Source organism: Artibeus jamaicensis, unplaced genomic scaffold (genome assembly GCF_021234435.1).
Source record: "Artibeus jamaicensis isolate MK-2021 breed Jamaican fruit bat unplaced genomic scaffold, CSHL_Jam_final scaffold_461, whole genome shotgun sequence".
Taxonomy (NCBI): Eukaryota; Metazoa; Chordata; class Mammalia; order Chiroptera; family Phyllostomidae; genus Artibeus; species Artibeus jamaicensis.
In genome coordinates, this window is record NW_026522045.1 from 1,233,414 (window position 1) to 1,250,817 (window position 17,404).

General features: G+C 37.5%; 1 protein-coding gene across 3 annotated transcripts in view; it reads left to right on the forward strand.

The window, feature by feature from the left end:
• DIAPH2 (diaphanous related formin 2) overlaps positions 1-14,939 on the forward strand; it is a 914,916-nt gene extending 899,977 nt beyond the window's left edge. For all 3 annotated transcript variants that reach the window (XM_037165779.2, XM_037165780.2, XM_037165781.2), the window contains one exon: positions 9,530-14,939. In XM_037165779.2, the coding sequence (XP_037021674.2) occupies positions 9,530-9,594 (65 nt within the window). In that variant the 3' untranslated portion in view covers positions 9,595-14,939. The remainder of the gene's footprint in view (positions 1-9,529) is intronic.
• Positions 14,940-17,404: the final 2,465 nt, after the last annotated feature.

The window sequence follows — 17,404 nt, forward strand, 5'->3', positions numbered from 1 at the left end:
TCAGCCTGACTGGTAAGGGGCGAAACCAGCAGCTGGCGGATTGGGGTAGCACAGGAGGACTCAGTCAGACGGACTCAGGCGTGCAGAATCCAGGCACAGGGTTGGACCTAGTGAGAGACCCAGCAACCGCGGGGAAACAGCAAGGGAGCAGGGCTGCGGGTTGACTGTGGTCACGCATTCCTGCACAGATAGACAAGCAAGGGAGTGGGCGATTGGACCAGGACGCAGCAGGTCCCCGCGGCAAGCGGCAGCGGAGGGCACCGCTCTGACCCCACCTCCACGTACAGCATCATAACCCAGCTACTCTGAGTGGCCCTGCCCTGGTGAACCACCTAAGGCGCTGCTCCTCACCCAGCTCTGAGAAACAGCAGAGGGGGCTGCCATTTCCCTGCTCTGACCACGCCCCCACATACAGCGTCACAACCCAGCAACCTGGGAGTTCAAGGCTCAGCTCCTCCCACTTAAAGGGCACGAACAGACCAAAAATGGCTCAAGAAGATCTCAAAGCCCCAGAGCCTATAAATCTTAAGTGATGAAGAAATAGCAAAACTCTCAGATGCACAGTTTAAAACACTGGTGATCAGGATCCTCACAGAACTGGTTGATTATAGCCACAAATTAGACAAACATATGAAGGCGAAACTAATTGAAATGAATGGAATTGCACAGGCAACTAATAGCGATGAAAAGGAAACTGGGACTGAAATCAATGGAGTGGACCAGAAGAAAGCAAATAATGGCCAAACAGAAAAGAGTCAAGAAGCAAGAATTCAAAAAAAATGAGGAGAGTCTTAGGAACCTCCAGGACATCTTTAAACGCTCCAACATCCGAATTATAGGGGTACCAGAAGGGGGAAAGGCACAGCCGCCAGTGGAAAACTTATTTGAACAAATAATAAAGGAGAATTTCCCCAATCTGGCAAAGGAAATAGACTTCCAGGAAATCCAGGAAGCTCAGAGAGTACCAAAGAAGTTGGACCCAAGAAGGAACACACCAAGGCACATCATCATTACATTAGCCAAAATTAAAATGAAGGAGAGAATCCTAGAAGCAACAAGAGATAAGAGGACAGTCACCTACAAAGGAGTTCCCATCAGACTGTCAGCTGATTTCTCAAAAGAGACCTTCCAGGCAAGAAGGGGCTGGAAAGAGGTATTCCAAGTCATGAAATCTAAAGACCTACAACCAAGATTGCTCTATCCAGCAAAACTTTCATTTAGAATGGAAGGACAGATAAAGTGCTTCTCAGATAAAATCAAATTCAAGGAGTTCATCATCACCAAGCCCTTATTATATGAAATGTTAAAGGGACTTATCTAAGAAAAAGAAGATTAAAAAGATGAACAGTGAAAGGACAGCAAACTCACAGTTATTAACAACCACACCTAAAACAAAAGCAAATTACGAGGACATCTAGATCAGTAGTGAACCACAGAAATGAAGATCCCATGGAGGGTTAGCAACAGGGGAATGGGAGAAGGAGAAGGTACATAAAATAAGTAGCATAGACAGTAGATAGAAAATAGATGGGGGGGGGGCAAGAATAGCATGGGAAATATAGATTCTAAAGAACTTGAGACACATGGTCATAAACTAAAGGGGGGTAATGGTGAGGATGGGGGGGTAGGGTGGAGGGAAATGAAGGGGGGGAATAGAACAACTGTAATGGAATAATCAATAAAAATAAATAAATTTAAAAAAAAATGAAAAAAAATACTTTCATGTCTTCTACCAAACTGAACTACCATGGTAATCTGGGTTTCTATTTTCTTTGCATGGATTTATTTGCTTGTAAAAAAAAGTATAGATTACACAATATGGTCTGTTTCTAGTTTGAAGAATATTTTGTCATTGAGATTAGAAAAGAGCTAGAACTATTTGTTAGGGGGAAGTAATTGGCTGGCTTCTAGATATGCATTTTTCATAGTACCCTTGTATGCAGTTCTGTTGGAATCAAATAATGTGTTTGATATACATTAATATTTCTGGTTTCTAGTGCAAGCCAATTTTGTAAAGACATAGAAAACATATCAGAAAATTACATTTACAACCAAGAAACACTAGACTTTATTATCAATAGCCAACAAACTATACATTTAATTCCAATTATTTGTATTTTTGACAAGGCAAAAATAATGAGAATAAGAGTATTATAAAATCTCTACATAGATTTGGTGATATTCTTTTTTTTAGTGCTGGTCTCTGCTGTATTTCCCAAAGAAAAGTGGTAAGACAATAGAAAAAGTGATCAGAATACAGAGAAAGAAGCTTTTTAAAATCTTTGAGAAAATGAGAAACCTGAGGAGAACTGGTTTTATTTTTATTTATTTATTTATTTTTAGTTATTTTTCAAGTACAGTTTTTTGTCTATTTTTCCCATCCCAGCCTCCCCCGCCCCTTGCTCCCCACCTCCCTAAAAACATTATTAGGCTCCTGGACAGGTTGCTCAGTTGGTTGGAGTGTTGTCCCATAAACCAGATGTTTGCTGGTTCAATCCCCAGTCACGGCACATACGTTGGTTAGACTTTCATCCCCGGTCAAGGTGCATGCAGAATGCAGCTGATCCATGTTTCTCTCTCACATATATTTCTCTCTCCTTCTCCCTCCCCTCCTCCATCTCTCTCTAAAATTAATGAATATATCCTTGGGTGAGAATTAAAAAAAAACATAATTTGAGACTTTAGAGTCACTTGACTTGTTGGCACTCATGAAATAGACACCTGCCTAGCATTGCTAGGGAGAGCCTAGTTAGTACACACTGGGTTTGTTTTCAAACTATACTTTTTCTTTTTCAGGATTTTTTGTGATGAAAGTATGATGTAGATATCCAAAATGTGCTCTAAAAATACATTTTTGAAATGAAAATATAAATTGTGGAGTATTATCTCCACTGGCTATTAAAACACAGTATGAGGCTGAAATAATACAGTCAGAAGGTACTGGCAGCAAAATAGTCAGAAAAATACTTAGGTCAATGGAACAGAAATGTACCTTAGTATAGATAATTTATGATAAAAAAGGTATCATGAGTCAATGTAGAAATTCATGATTATTCATCAAATGGTGCTGGGACAACCCATTTTCAATTTTCAAGAAAAAAATTCAAGCAAGCAATGTGGAAACCTATCTGACATGGCACAGCAAAGTAAATTCTAAATTGTTTAAATAATCGAATGTCAGAAAAAGCAAACCCTGAAGAAAAAGAGATATAGTTGAATGTGTATCGGATATCTCTGGCTACAGAAAGACTTAATTTTGCATACTTAACAATGCTACTTCTGTTACAAGAGAAACCTGGTTCTTCTTGCCAATGCAGTGCAGAATTACAAATCAGCAAGTCTATTAGGGTGCAAGCAGGGTTTATTAGTGATATGTTCTCATGGAAGGGAATGGGCCTTACCAAGGCAGGAGGTGAAAGGCATAGGTTAAGGGCATGGCAAGGTAAGGCTGGCAAAATGCAAGGGCAGAAGTGGCAAGAGCGTGAGGTCTTTTGTTCTGAGGACTTGTATAGTTGGCACAATGGGGGTGAAGAAGTTACATATTGATAGGCTGGTGAAGATGGTGCCAGTTTCCAAGGGAGATGTAACTGCCCAAATATTGGTATGTGTAGGGGTCTGTTAGCCTGAATCCTTATGTTAATCCAGATTACATTTGTTCATCTTGTGGTAAAACAGATATGTGACAGGGGGCAGTTAATTAAAGTTGGGTCAGTTACCCAAAGTTATTTATGGGCTCTTTCTGTAAGCATTAGGGACTCACTCATAAAATAGATAGTAACCAGAAGAAGATAAGTAACCTAAGTTGTTTTATGGGCTTCTTATTCAGGCACTGTGGATCCCGTCTGCTTCCTTTTTCCAGGCCTTGGGATGAATACACAATTTTAAGGCTTACTTTCCCAGACAGCAGAAATGACACATAGAATTTCAAGGCCTTCCCTCCTCCCATACTAACATAGTGTTCCTGGTGATGTCGGAACACCTGGCGACATTATTAAGCCAGGTTCAGGACTACTGTCTCCTTCCTCCTACCTGCCTTGGTTTGCTATCTATCCTACATAACACTTCTACACATGATATATATAAAAATACAACTATAAGTATATTCACTGTGAGGTTTTTTATAATAGAAAAAATGGGATCAACCTAAATGTCCAACAGTAGAGATATGTTTAATCAAATTGTGGTTTATTTATATAATATAAAGGAAAGTGGCCATTAAAAATCATGTTTTCTCCAAAATATATAAAGAACTTACATGACCCCACACTAGGAAGACAAACAACCCAATTAAAAATTTCACAAATGACCTGAGTAGACCCTTCTCCAAGGAGGAAATACAGAGGGCCCAGAGATACATGAAAGGATGCTCAGCATCACTAGTCATCACAGAGTTGCAAATTAAAACCACAATGAGATACCACCACTTCACACCAGTCAGAAAGGCCATCATCAACAAAGCAATAAACAACAAGTGTTGGAGAGGCTGTGGAGAAAAGGGAACCCTAGTGCACTGCTGGTGAGAATGCAGAATGGTGCAGCCACTGTGAAAAACAGTATGGAATTTCCTCTGAAAACTAACAATGGAACTGCTTTTGACCCGGCAATTCCACTGCTGGGATTATACCCTAAGAACCCAGAAATACCAATTCAAAAGAACCAATGCACCTCAATGGTCATAGCAGCACAATTTCCAAGTGTTGGAAACAGCCTAAGTGCCCATCAGTTAATGAGTGGGTCAAAAAACTGTGGTGCATTTACACAGTGGAATACTACACAGCAAAAAGAAAGAAGGAGTTCCTACCCTTCATGACAGCATGGATACAATGGAAAGCATTATGCTAAGTGAAATAAGCTGGGTGGTGAAAGACACATACCATATGATGTCACCTACAAGTGGAACCTAATCAACAAAACAAACAAGCAAGCAAAATATAACCAGAGACATGGAAATAAAGAACAATCTGACAGTAACCAGAGGGGAGGGAGGAGGAGATAATGAGGCAAAGAAGGGGAAGGATTGTCAAGGAACTCCTATAAAGGAACCATGGACAAAGACAGTGTGGGTGGGGGAGGATTGAATGTGGAAGTTGAGGGTGGGTAGGGTGGAGGTGATTAATAGGGAAAAAATAGGGACAGCTGTAATTGAACAACAATAAAAAATAAAATAAAATAGGTTATCTTATAATTAAAAGATAGAATTATCTTCATCAGTGTTTGGAATGCAAACAGCTACTTAGTAGACATTTCCTGAAACAATCTAAAATTTTCTTGGTTTTCTTAGCCTAAACTCAGTAAACCCAGTCCTCTCTTTGCTCAGTATGCTGGATGTAGTGCCTTACCCATTGGTGGTTAATCTTCTACCTCGACTTTGAAGAGCTTTGGAGAGCTTTGGAGAACACAGAACTAACAGTAAATTACAGAGGGTTTCTTTTACTTTGTTTTCTAGCCAACTAATTTGCATTAAAATGGAATATTTGTAATACAATGGGCAGTATATACCAGGCACACTTTTTTATATTTCCCTACTGGGAGTGAATAATGCATTATGTTAGGTTGCCATTTGATATACAACTACATGCCTATGAAGCACCAGGAAAGAAACAATTCTTCCATAGATGACAGATGGATACCCAACCTGGGGGGAAATGAGTAATGGACATGGCCTTTCTATCACAGTTTTTCAGTTTTAACCTGACTTACTCATGCAATATACAAGATGCAGCTTTGTATGGTTGGCATACACTCACTTTTCTAGAGGATTAATTGTCCATTCCCAGGTTACACACCACAGACTTGAGTCTTTTGATCTTTCTCACATCAAGTTTGGTTTCAGCCTTACCTATGATATGCTTATTCCTCAGTTATTGCATTTGACAAAGTTTTCAGTAAGAAGGAAATTAGTGGTGTAGCTTTAGCTAAGGATCTGAAACTTTGTGACATTCAGGTATTCCATGGATGATGTGCTTTGTATATAGTTACTAAATAGATGATTGCACAAATTAATTTTTAAAAATTACAATAATGTGTTTAATTCATTCCCTGCAGGACTCAGTTGGGAAGATTTTGAGATGAATGTCAAATCAATTTATGCTCAGAAATGGCATAAAGCTTCTTGCCCTTAAGTCAGTGGGGAGGCCTACACATTGGTATGAGCTGGTTAACTTGATATTCAGAATATGCAGAAGTGTGTTAGAGCTAGACCATGTATTTATAGTCTCTTGGTGACAGATTGGAATTTTTTTTTTTAATTTGAGCCATCCTTCGTCCAGAGAATGCATGTTTTCACATGACTACATTATTCTCTTTAACCTCATGCTATGACCAGGCCACCCTCTGTAACAGCAGAATCTTTTCATCTTCACAGGAGGCATATTTTATAAAGAAAAGCGTTTGATGATCAAAGAGAATTTGTTAGCGTATACTTACCAACTGTGGTGGATTTAGAAGCTAAATTTTGGAACTAACATCTGAGGCTTTACTACTGCATTAATCCTTGTGTTTACCAACAATAGAATGCCTTGACGAATTCCTACACCCTGAGGATATGCTAGAATCTCTAGGCTTTCTTATTCATTATAATATGTCACCTCATAAATTAATAAAATGTAAGTAGAGGAAGATTATGACAAATCACGTTCCCCCTCCTCTAAGGAGATGGTTTTGCACTGTATCTCCAGCAAGCATACAAAATCACACAGATGATTCCCCCATCTTCCTCTCTTTGATTTCCAAAAACACACCAGGTATATTGGAAAGAATAACCACTAACAAAGCCCTTCATATCATCTCAGGTAAATACATAATGTTTTAAACTATTGGCTTTTTGGAGGACAGGCTCCTGTTTTCACCATGTAAACTACTCTAGGGTCAGTAGTGTTGGGACAATCACATAGGTTAGAAAAGTTAATTTTGTTCATTCTGGGTCTCCTTGAGCTCTCCAATCATATCACATGTACACTTGCTTCTTCCACCTGTGTTTCCAGAATGGAAATGCAATCACCAAAATCACTCTATTAGCTCTCCCAGCAATAATATCTAACATGTCCTTCTTTATCATAATGTAATGCCAACTATGGGCCCTCAACTTATGAGGGTCATACCACTGATTTTTATGCATTAGTATTTAATACTATAAATATAGAAGTTTTTATCTAAAAAATTTTAGTGATTCTCAATCTCTGCTTCAAAGAAGGCATGAATCCAAGCATGAAACATTATCATCATTAGATTGTAAGCTATTAGAATGTGAAGAGAGATGAATATATTTATTATATATATATATATAGATAGATATAACATTATCATCCAACTTACACTGTAGCCTGATCCACACAAGTCTAGAGAATAAATACATATTTTCTACAAAAAATATTTCTAATGTCATATAGAGAATTGTAAATAAATCACAAAATTCAGATCAGTCATTGCTGTCACTGTTTCTAATGACATTTTTTTCATAAACAAATTTGTAGCTTGATATTTTAAAAACATTAAGTGGTGACTTTTACAGAATTGAACATAGGGGACCGATTAGGTACCAAAAAAATTAGAAGAGAGAGAAGGAAGAGTGGAAAGGAGGAAGGAAGGGAGGAAATATAGAATATTTCACTATTGTGTATGACAAGAGCTGGGTTTGGACCCTGAACCAGTGTTTGTTTATCTTGCCTTTCAAAAGCTTCAGTATCCTTTCCTCGGTCCATTTTGACCTGAAAGTTTGTTTTCTTACACCAAATGCTACCAACTAGTTGCAGGTAGACATAAACCCTTACATCACATCATTTAATGGGCAGTGAGGAATTATATGAGGTGCCAGTGGCGTGCCTGCAGTGAGTGTGAATGCCAATTTTATTTTAATGTGTAAGACCATTACGGTGCAAGTCTCTTCATGAGCTGGGACACTCCTTGGTGACTGGTACCATCATTCTCATATCTGATAGCTTTAACACTGAATTCCTACCTGGCAGCAATGCAATGGTAACTGTTCATTATAACCTCACTTTTAAATGTTTTGTAAGAAGTTTCAAACCATACCATATGCAAACCAGTGCCATCTAATAAGCCCTTTATCTAAGAATGTTATCTTCACATTTTAGCTGACTTGTGATCCATATCACAAACTAAATATTGGACTTTTAAATGGTATCTTTAAAAGAATACTCAAATAATCCATCACTCAGATATTTCTCTGGAAAGAGAAAATGCATGCCTCTTCCTTTCTCTCCTCTCAATGATATTAATGCAGGTGAGGCATTTTAAGTTTATAGCTTGTTGGTTTGGTGCAGTCTCACCAGGGTATTAATGAGCCCAATGCCATGGAGGCCAGTTGGCTTTCTTTGCTTTGTGTACTGACCACAGACTGCTGGGAGTCAGTCAAGAGATACCAGCACAGATGAAAAAGACACCATGGCAAAATCTCAGCACTTCTCACAGTCCATCCTTCTCATGGGACAGACAGGTGTCTCCTTTCATATATTATCATCTTAGGAAGGGAATGATAGTAGCTTGGGAGGCTCCAACATTTACTTCTGAACAGAGAGGTTTGCCATTTAGGCATTAACTTTGCAATATAATCCCCCATCATTGATTTGCCCTGTAACCTTCATCAGTAAAGTAGAGATAGTAGGATAGAATGAAATGGGCTTACCTCCTAGGGATGTTGTGTGAATTAGCAAATTAAGGAGTGTGAAGTGTTAGCATCTATGTAAGTGCTGGTGGTTGCCATTATTTCTAGGCACCTACTCTCATCCTAAATAGAGACTCTCAGTATATTATGCTTTTGTCATAAAGGGATTTTCACCCACATCAGTTGTGTTTAAGCTGAGCGTAAAGCAAAGGTGATAATAACATAGTAGTGATCATCTCAGTGCAGAGCTGTAAACTTTTTTCCTATTAAAGCTAAAACTATTTTCAGCAACTTTCAATACTTTAAAACGTTGCTTTCCAAGCTTTGTGCCAACAGTTATTTCTACAGTGATAATTTTTCCTGTGATGGTTGAGGGGAAGGGGACCTATTCATTATTCATTCCTATTATGACTATATAATGTATTGAACTTGTTTACATCATGCAATCAGGCAAGGACTCGGTAGCTGGTTTGATTGCCACATATTGCAATCATTGTAAAAAAATAAAATAAAATACCTCTTTTCTGCTCTGCCATGCTGGTGTCCTAAAGAGGTAGCCAATATACAGATTGAAAACTCATGGGAAATTGAAGTAGTTACCAAGAAATTTTGTTGTCACCTGCTATTCCCAAGGGCATTGTGCTTGAGAAAATTCTTCCATTTCTTGTATCACTCTGATTTCACTTACCAAGAAAAGCTATTTAGTGCTGATTGCAGAACTCTTGAACTCAGTCTGGCAGCTGCAGTGTGAGATTCTCAGATCTGGGTTCCTTGTTAGTTATTTACATATTAATTGGAAGTGATTTTTTTCATGACTATTTGAAACCCTCTCTCGACCTGACAACCTGTAATAGCTGACACCTAAAACTCACCATGTTTTTGGTTCTTTTTCTCCTTGTCTTACAGATAATAGACGGGTACCTTTGGAAAGGTCACGCTCTCGCCACAATGGAGCTATCTCTTCTAAGTGATTCCTGATGCCAAAGAATATAAAAATATTTAAATATACAAAATCACTCATTTTGAGAAGGACAAAACATACAGTCAAGGGATGGAGAGGAAATACATGCATTTCTGCAAAGATCAAGCTAAACCGTATGACATAGCCTGCATTTGTAAAGCTACTGCAAGATTTCTCACACAATTAGACTAATATGAACATAATTATTGAGGTTATAAAATGTGTGTTCCATTTTAGTGTAACGATGTGTATTACTTGTTATTGTGTGTGACCTGATGGTGATGGTGAAAAGTGTAAGAAACTGAAGCGTTCTAAGAATTTCAGAAACATCCAGTTTGTCAAAATTTACAATGTTATTCATATTTGCAGGTCACCCCCCTGAAAAAAAGGAAAAAAAAAGAGAAGAGAGGAATAGAAAGAAACAATTTATCAGTGTCTGCTTCTTATTCTTGTTACACGGGAAATGAAAAGGCTAATGAAACTGCGCATGTTAACAATTTAGAGAGGCACTAATGTTGCATACTCTGTAAGAGAAACCATTTTGGAAACACAAAAAAGTACTGCTTCAACCCCATCAGGTTATATAGATAGAACCTTATTGCCAGTGAAAGCTGATACATTAATCTACTTTGGCTGAAATTAAACTTATTTTTAATCTAGAGTTTTAGCATGATATTGCAGGCACTTATCATTGATAAAACTAAACCAAAGTTTAACAGAAGCAGTTAATACGATTTAAATTTTATTTAAGGAAGTGTTTTCTAATTATGCACATATATCTACTTTCTACAAATACTTTATATGGCTATTTTTGAGAAAAACTTCACATTTTAGTGTTTATGCTAAGGATGAACCAAACAATTCTATTACCTTTATTTAAATTTTTTAAGGTAAATATTGATTCCCAATCCCTGTGGTTTATTTCTTCTCTATCACTTCTTTCTCCCATGACCCCCTTGAAAGCAGGGAATAGAATTCTAGAAGACCTGAGAGGGAAAAGATTTCTCTCTGCAGGAGGCAGCAGAAAACTGAAAGGTCAATTGTTTTATCTGCCTTTCTACTCCCCTTTCCAATTCTGCCTTGGTGGTCTGAAGAAGAAAAATGTATGTATGTGTATATATGTGCATATATTTATATCTCCTGTTACAGTAATTCCACATCCCAGTGACTAAGTGAACTTTTCAGTCATCATACTTACTTACCTATATTAACAAATTAAAATCATGCTGCCATAAACAACTTTAGGAAGAAAATAGGCTCTATGTTTTTCTTAAATCAATGAGAGAATAAGAATATAACATAAAGTATCTATTATTTTAAAATATGAATCGAAGTAAGATGGTATAACTTCTCTGCAGTGCAATTTTAAGATTAATCCACACAGATGATTATTGTAAAAGATTTCTTATGTGTATATATCTAATATAGAGAATCCTATTTCTCCTCTAAAGAGCATTGTAGACAGTCACAAAGAAGAAAGGACTGACTTGGCAAGTCACCCCTTGAGATGAAGGAAAAAAGTGACCAATAGCTTCCAGTTTCCTTTATACAGATGTATAAGGATTAAAACTGCTGCCTTTTTGTCCAGTGCATTCTTACTTAGAAAAATACTTTAAAAAGCTCTGAAGCTGCTATAGTAGAAAAATCAAAAAGAATTACAGTGTCTGAGATTTTAAAGTTTTATCTCAAGAAACATACATAGGCACGCACAAATTTAAGAGGCATATCAATTTCTCAGTTTTTTAACAACAATAAAATACAGGTTCTACTACTTTATGTAAATACTTAATGTGTGTATTTTTGACTTCACAAAGTCATTTCTGAAATCTTCATGGTATGGCTTCTTTAAATCTTTTCATAGCTTTTTATTCTATAGGAGAATGGTATTTTGAAAGGTTAACACTGACCAAAATTAAGGGGTATTTGCCATACCATGTTATCAAACTGGTCAAGGTAGAAATACTAACATATATCACCTTTTCCAGGTGTGAACTTGCCTTATTTTATATTTTGTGGAAAAAAGTGAAGTACTATTATTCATAAATTATATATTTGTATTTAGAGCAATCCCACATGCTTCTCACAAATGTTATGAAGCCTTTTCAGGGTCTTTCATGAAGTTCCAATAATTAAGTTCAGGGAATTACTTCACAGATTTATAATGGTCCTGCTCTAGCTATTTGCAGTCAAGATTTTAAAAGTATCACCAAAAAAGTGCATAGTGATGTTTCTAGTAATGAAACATTATACCAGGGGTCCCCAATCACCAGGCCATGTACCAGTAGCATCCATGACCTGTTAGGAACCATGGATGAGCAGCAAACCTTCACTTGCATTACTGCCTGAGCTCTGCCTCCTGTCTTCCCCCCACCCCGTCCCTGGAAAAATTGTCTTCCATGAAACCAGTCTGTAGTGCCAAAAATACTGAGGACCACAGGATTATACTAAAGTGTTTTGTTAGATTTATTACTACCACTTGTGAGAAGCACCAATTTATGAAGATTTCCTTTGGAATGATTTAAAAAATTATAAAACCCTTAAAATATTTACTAGTTTTATTAGTTTCTTTTGGCTGCTATATCACAAACTTGGTTGCTTAACACATCAGAAATTTATTCTCTCACAGTTCTGATGACCAGATATCTAAAATCATGCTCCCTCCAGAGGCTCTAAAAGAAAATCTCCCCTTGCCTCTTCCAGCTTGTGGTGGCTATTGGCATTCCTTGGGTTATGGCCACATCTCTATGCTCCATTTTCATATTCCCTTCTCTGTGCACTGAATCTCCCTCCACCTCTTTCTTAGGTGGCATTTAGGACCCACTCAGATAATCCAGGATAATTTTATCTGAAGGTCCTAAACATAATTACATCTGTAAAACATTTTTCCAAATAAGGTAATATTCACAGGTTCTAGGGATTGTGTTACAAATATTCCATTTATTGGAGATGACCCTTGGCCCACTATAGTCTGCTCTCTGTCCCCCACCCCCAATTTTAGGTCTGTCCCATATGCAAGATATCTTCATTCCATCTCAACATTTTCCCCAAGTCTTAACCCATTACAGAATCATCTAAGTTCAAAATTTCATCTAAACATCATCAGTTTAAAAGTCCCCAAAATCATCATCTAGATCATCTAAATCGGGTGTAGGTAAAATTCCTGGGGCAAAATTCCTCTCCATCTATGGATGAGTACAACAAGAAAACAAGTTATCTGCTTCCAAAATACAATGGCAGAACAAGCATTGGAGAATAGTTGTGGACATTGGTATTTCAAAAGGGAGAAAATGGAATGTAGAAAGGAGTCATCTGTCCCAATAATTTGCAAAATTCAGACAGCAAAATTCCCTTAGGTTTCAAAGCCTAACAATAATCCTCCTTGTCTTGGGGCTTTAGGCCGGTAGCTCTGCACTCTTGGTCCATGGATTGAATCTCTCTCTCTCTCTCTGCCCATGGCTTTCACTACTACTTCTGCTTGCATGCTTGGGCCTCTGCCTCTGTACCGGCAGCTCTACTCTACAGGTGATCCTTTACATTGAAGGGTAGCACATGTTTGCTGTTTTATCACCCTGTCTGCTGCCTATAAAAGTTTAGCAGTCTTGACAACTTTATCTCATTTTGTCACATCTCTGTCCCTTTCAGGCCAACCTAAAAGTGTTTCTGCTGGTATAACAGTCTAAAAAACTCTGTGAGCCTCTTGTGTGTATCACATTGATTCAATAGTGATACAAGAGAGTCCTCATGAATCTTTGCCAGATAACCCCATATCTATTCCTGGCTTCTATTGAGATGGCTGAGTGGATCCATGCCTAATTACTCCAGCACTAGCCAAAAATCATCTAGCCACATGCTTGGCTTTATCTCCAAAGCACACTATGCTAACAGTGAAGCTAATGTTAGCATTTTTAACAATCTGAGTAGGCTCAGAATTTCCTTAATCACCAACTAGTGATTTATTTTTGTTTAATAGTTCTTCAATTTCTCTCTTTCCTCTTGTATTTTAATATAGGCTCAAGGAGAAACTAGACCATACCTCCAAGCTTGGCTTAGAAATCTCAGCTAGATATTCAAGTTCATCACTTACAAATTCTACTTTCCATACAACCATTGGAAACAATTCAGATAAGACCTATGCGGCTATATTACAAGGATCACATTTCCTCTCATTTCCATGAAACGTTCCTCAGTTCCTATCTAAGCCCTTACCAGGAGAACCTTAAACATTCATATTTTTACCAACAGTTTATTTAAGGCAATCTGTATTTTTTCTATCACATGCATCAGAATTTTTCCAGCCTTTACCCATTATCCAATTCCAAAGCCATGTCTACATTTTTAGGTATTTGATATAGCAGAACCTTATTTTCTAGTACTAAACTCTGTATTCGTTTCCTGTGGCTGTTGTTACAGATTACTGTAAATGTTATAGCTTAAATCAACAGCTATTTATTCTCTTATTGTTTTGGAGGCCAAGAATCCGGTATTGAGGTGTTAGCTAGGCTATACTTCCTCTGGAGGCTCTAGGGGGAAATCTCTTCCTTGCCTCTTCCAGTTTCTTGTGATGCTTTGCTCAAATCAGTCTCTGCTCTGTCTTCACATCACTTTTCCCTCTGTGTATCTAATCTGTCTCTGCTTCTTCCTCTGCCCTCTTAAAAGGACACTTGAGATGCCTTTTAGGGCCTACTTGCTTAATCCACAATAATCTCATCTCAAAATCCTTAACTTCATTTGTGAAGAACCTTTTTCTAAATAAAGTTAACATCACAGGTTTTGGGAATTAGGACAATGACACACCCTTGGGGAGCCACCATTCAGTTCACTACAATAGTCATTGCATATAAATGTACTTTTCACTTTTTAAAATGCATCCTTGGTGCTCAAGCCAAATTCAAGGTTGTCTCTAAAAGCTATTATCTGCACAGGCTACTGCATGCTTTGATGTTAAATGGCTAAACAGGCTATTCTAAAATTAGGTTAATATTTTTGCTTCTATGGCCAGTTTGCTTGAAAAAATAATTGGTTGCAATTCTTAGCTCATCTCTTCTGCCCCTTTTATGGAATCTTTGACCAAATATCTTCTATGATGTATAATGCAGGCGTAAAACTACCTCTGATACAGGAAGGTTCTTTACAAGCTTATTTTAGATATTGTGAATCCTTCAGCTGAAGGGAGAGGTGACAACAAAGCCTGCTTTGAATGGTACTGATGGAGATTGTGCCCATGCCAAACACTCAGAAATATTTCAGTATCAGTAGAACTGTGGATTCATGATCTCATATTGCCTTGGAATAAATACCTGTCTCTTTGAAGGACCAAGAATGACTTGCAATTTATATGTAATGCATACTTATTCAATAAAGTTAAGATATACATTAAACGTTGTGCTGCCTATGGTAATTGATATTAAGGATGAGTGAAAAGGCACAAACTCAAGTACTGAAACAGGATGTAAGAATGTTCTAGAAAGATAAACTTCAACTGAACAGAAATGCAAGAGTGTTTTTATAAGGACCTGGTCAGGTGAAAATCACAGGATGTATTCAAAGACACACATACCTGTGGGAATCATACAATTTCCTTGAAGTGTTCTTCAGCACTGATTGCCAGAATAGTGGAGAGATATTTGCACAACTAAAAGTCCAGGTAAGTCAGAAGGGTAATTTACATCCTCTAGAGAAACCGTTTGTTTCCACAGAAAAGGTTTTTATTTATTTATTTATTTATTTATTTATTTATTTATTTATTTATTTATTTATTTATTTCTTGTCTCCATTATAGAATGAAAGTAAATGGGCTTCAAATGCTCAGAGGAATAAAAATCTCGAATGAGTAATTTAGGATGATAGGTAATTATTCTCTGAATGGGCTTTCAAAAGAATTTCTCATCATAGGTGGGACAACTTGAAGATGAAGGGTTGTGCAAAGTATAACCAGGTTTATATTGATCTAAAGTAATTGGCAAAACCATTTTCCCTTGGAATGGTTTGTTCCAGGAATCAAATACATAGGCTTTTTCTTCTCCAGAGGCCCAAGTAGTCAAATTCCTAAGTGGGGAATCTTAGAAACAGTATCCACAACTAGGAGAATTGGGGCTTAGTGCCAAGATTTCAAAAGAAAGTGGTAACCTGAAAATTGATATATACATAGTGCATATAACATGCAACATAGTTTTGATTTATAAAACAAAGAAAACTATAGCCAAAGATCCTATTTACAGACTGAATTTATTTAAATGTCTATAACTCCAATAGCCACACATATTACAGTTAGCATCCATTGCAGGGAAAAACAACTCCCAATTTCCTGAATTATGCAAATTTTGATGTTAGCCCTAGTTTTTTCTTGGAGATTGGCCAGAGTTTAATTTTTAGCCATGATGTCCTTATATCTTGGCTAATAGAGGCTCAACCAATATTTTCACCTATATTTTGGTTAATTTATATCCAGACATTTTCGCCTTTTGATGTTTATGAGCAAAGCACAAGAGCTGTTATCATACAATTAGAAATAGTAATAAACCTCAAGTTTCTCTACTTTGCTATAGCTTCCAATGTGACTATTCTTTTTTTTAAAGATTTTATTTATCTTTAAAAGGGAAGGGAAGGGGGGAGAGAAATATCAATGTATGGTTGCCTCATGTGCATCCCCTGCTGGGAGCTGGCCTACAATGGGAACTGGCCTGCAACCCAGGCATGTGCCTTGACTGGGAATCAAACCGCAATCCTCTGGTTCGCAGGCCCACGCTCGACCCACTGAGCTGCACCAGTCAGGGCCCAATGTGGCTATTCTAATCATTGAGTGTCCATTTCATGAGCATTGTTTTTCAGGACACAATTATTAATTAAACATAGCTGATGACTTCAGGGATTTCAATCTACTGGGAGATGGGACAGATACAAGAAGAATTGTAATTAAAAGTGCCAAGAAATACTATAATATCAAAAAGACCTCAGGGGGATGGGCTGGGATGGGAGTAAAAGACAGAAAACTGTACTTGAACAACAATTATAAATAAATAAGGCCTCCGAGAGGTCAGACAAAAACAAACTACTTGTATTTAGAGAGGTGAGGTGAGGTAGGTATTAAGGTGAGAAGCAGGTGTCAATACAGATATTTTGGCAGGATGGCATTTGAAATGAATTTTAAAGGGTAAGTTGATTTGGAAATGTGGTTTTATTTATTCAGTCGATATTTAATGACCATGTACCATATGCCAACCACAATGCTTGACTCTGAGAACATAAAGATGAACCAGATAGATGCAGTTACCTATTCTCATGCAGCTTATTCAGCTTTTTTAGGAAGGAGGGAAGGCATGAGCATAAGTACAAACTTTGATATGTATATGCAAGGAATATTGAACAATTCATTTTAACTGGAGTATTATGCCCATGAAAGGCAGAGTGGTCATGTGGTTTGGGCTTGATTTTATAAATGGTAGGGAAATACTGAGGGATTTTGAGGAAAGAAATAATATGGAGTACTTAAGGAAGATGACACTGGGAGGTCTGTGTAGGACAGAAAGGGGAGAGGTCACAAAAGGCCAACTTTGTTGGGGGCTCTTGCCAAAATACTTTTGGTAAAAAATGAGGGCCTAAACAAGGGTAGCATCAATGGGGACATCCAAGTGGCATCTGAAGAACTGGTAATTAAGTAAATGTTGAGGGTATGAAGAAAGGATGGATTCAAATCTGACACCAAGGTTAATACAACAGTTGAACACAAGAAGGATAGCTCCTCTTTGCAGTTGTGATACCATGGATATGCACAGATGCAGCTCTGGCACTTGATACAATTCTATTATCCGTACTGTTGAATG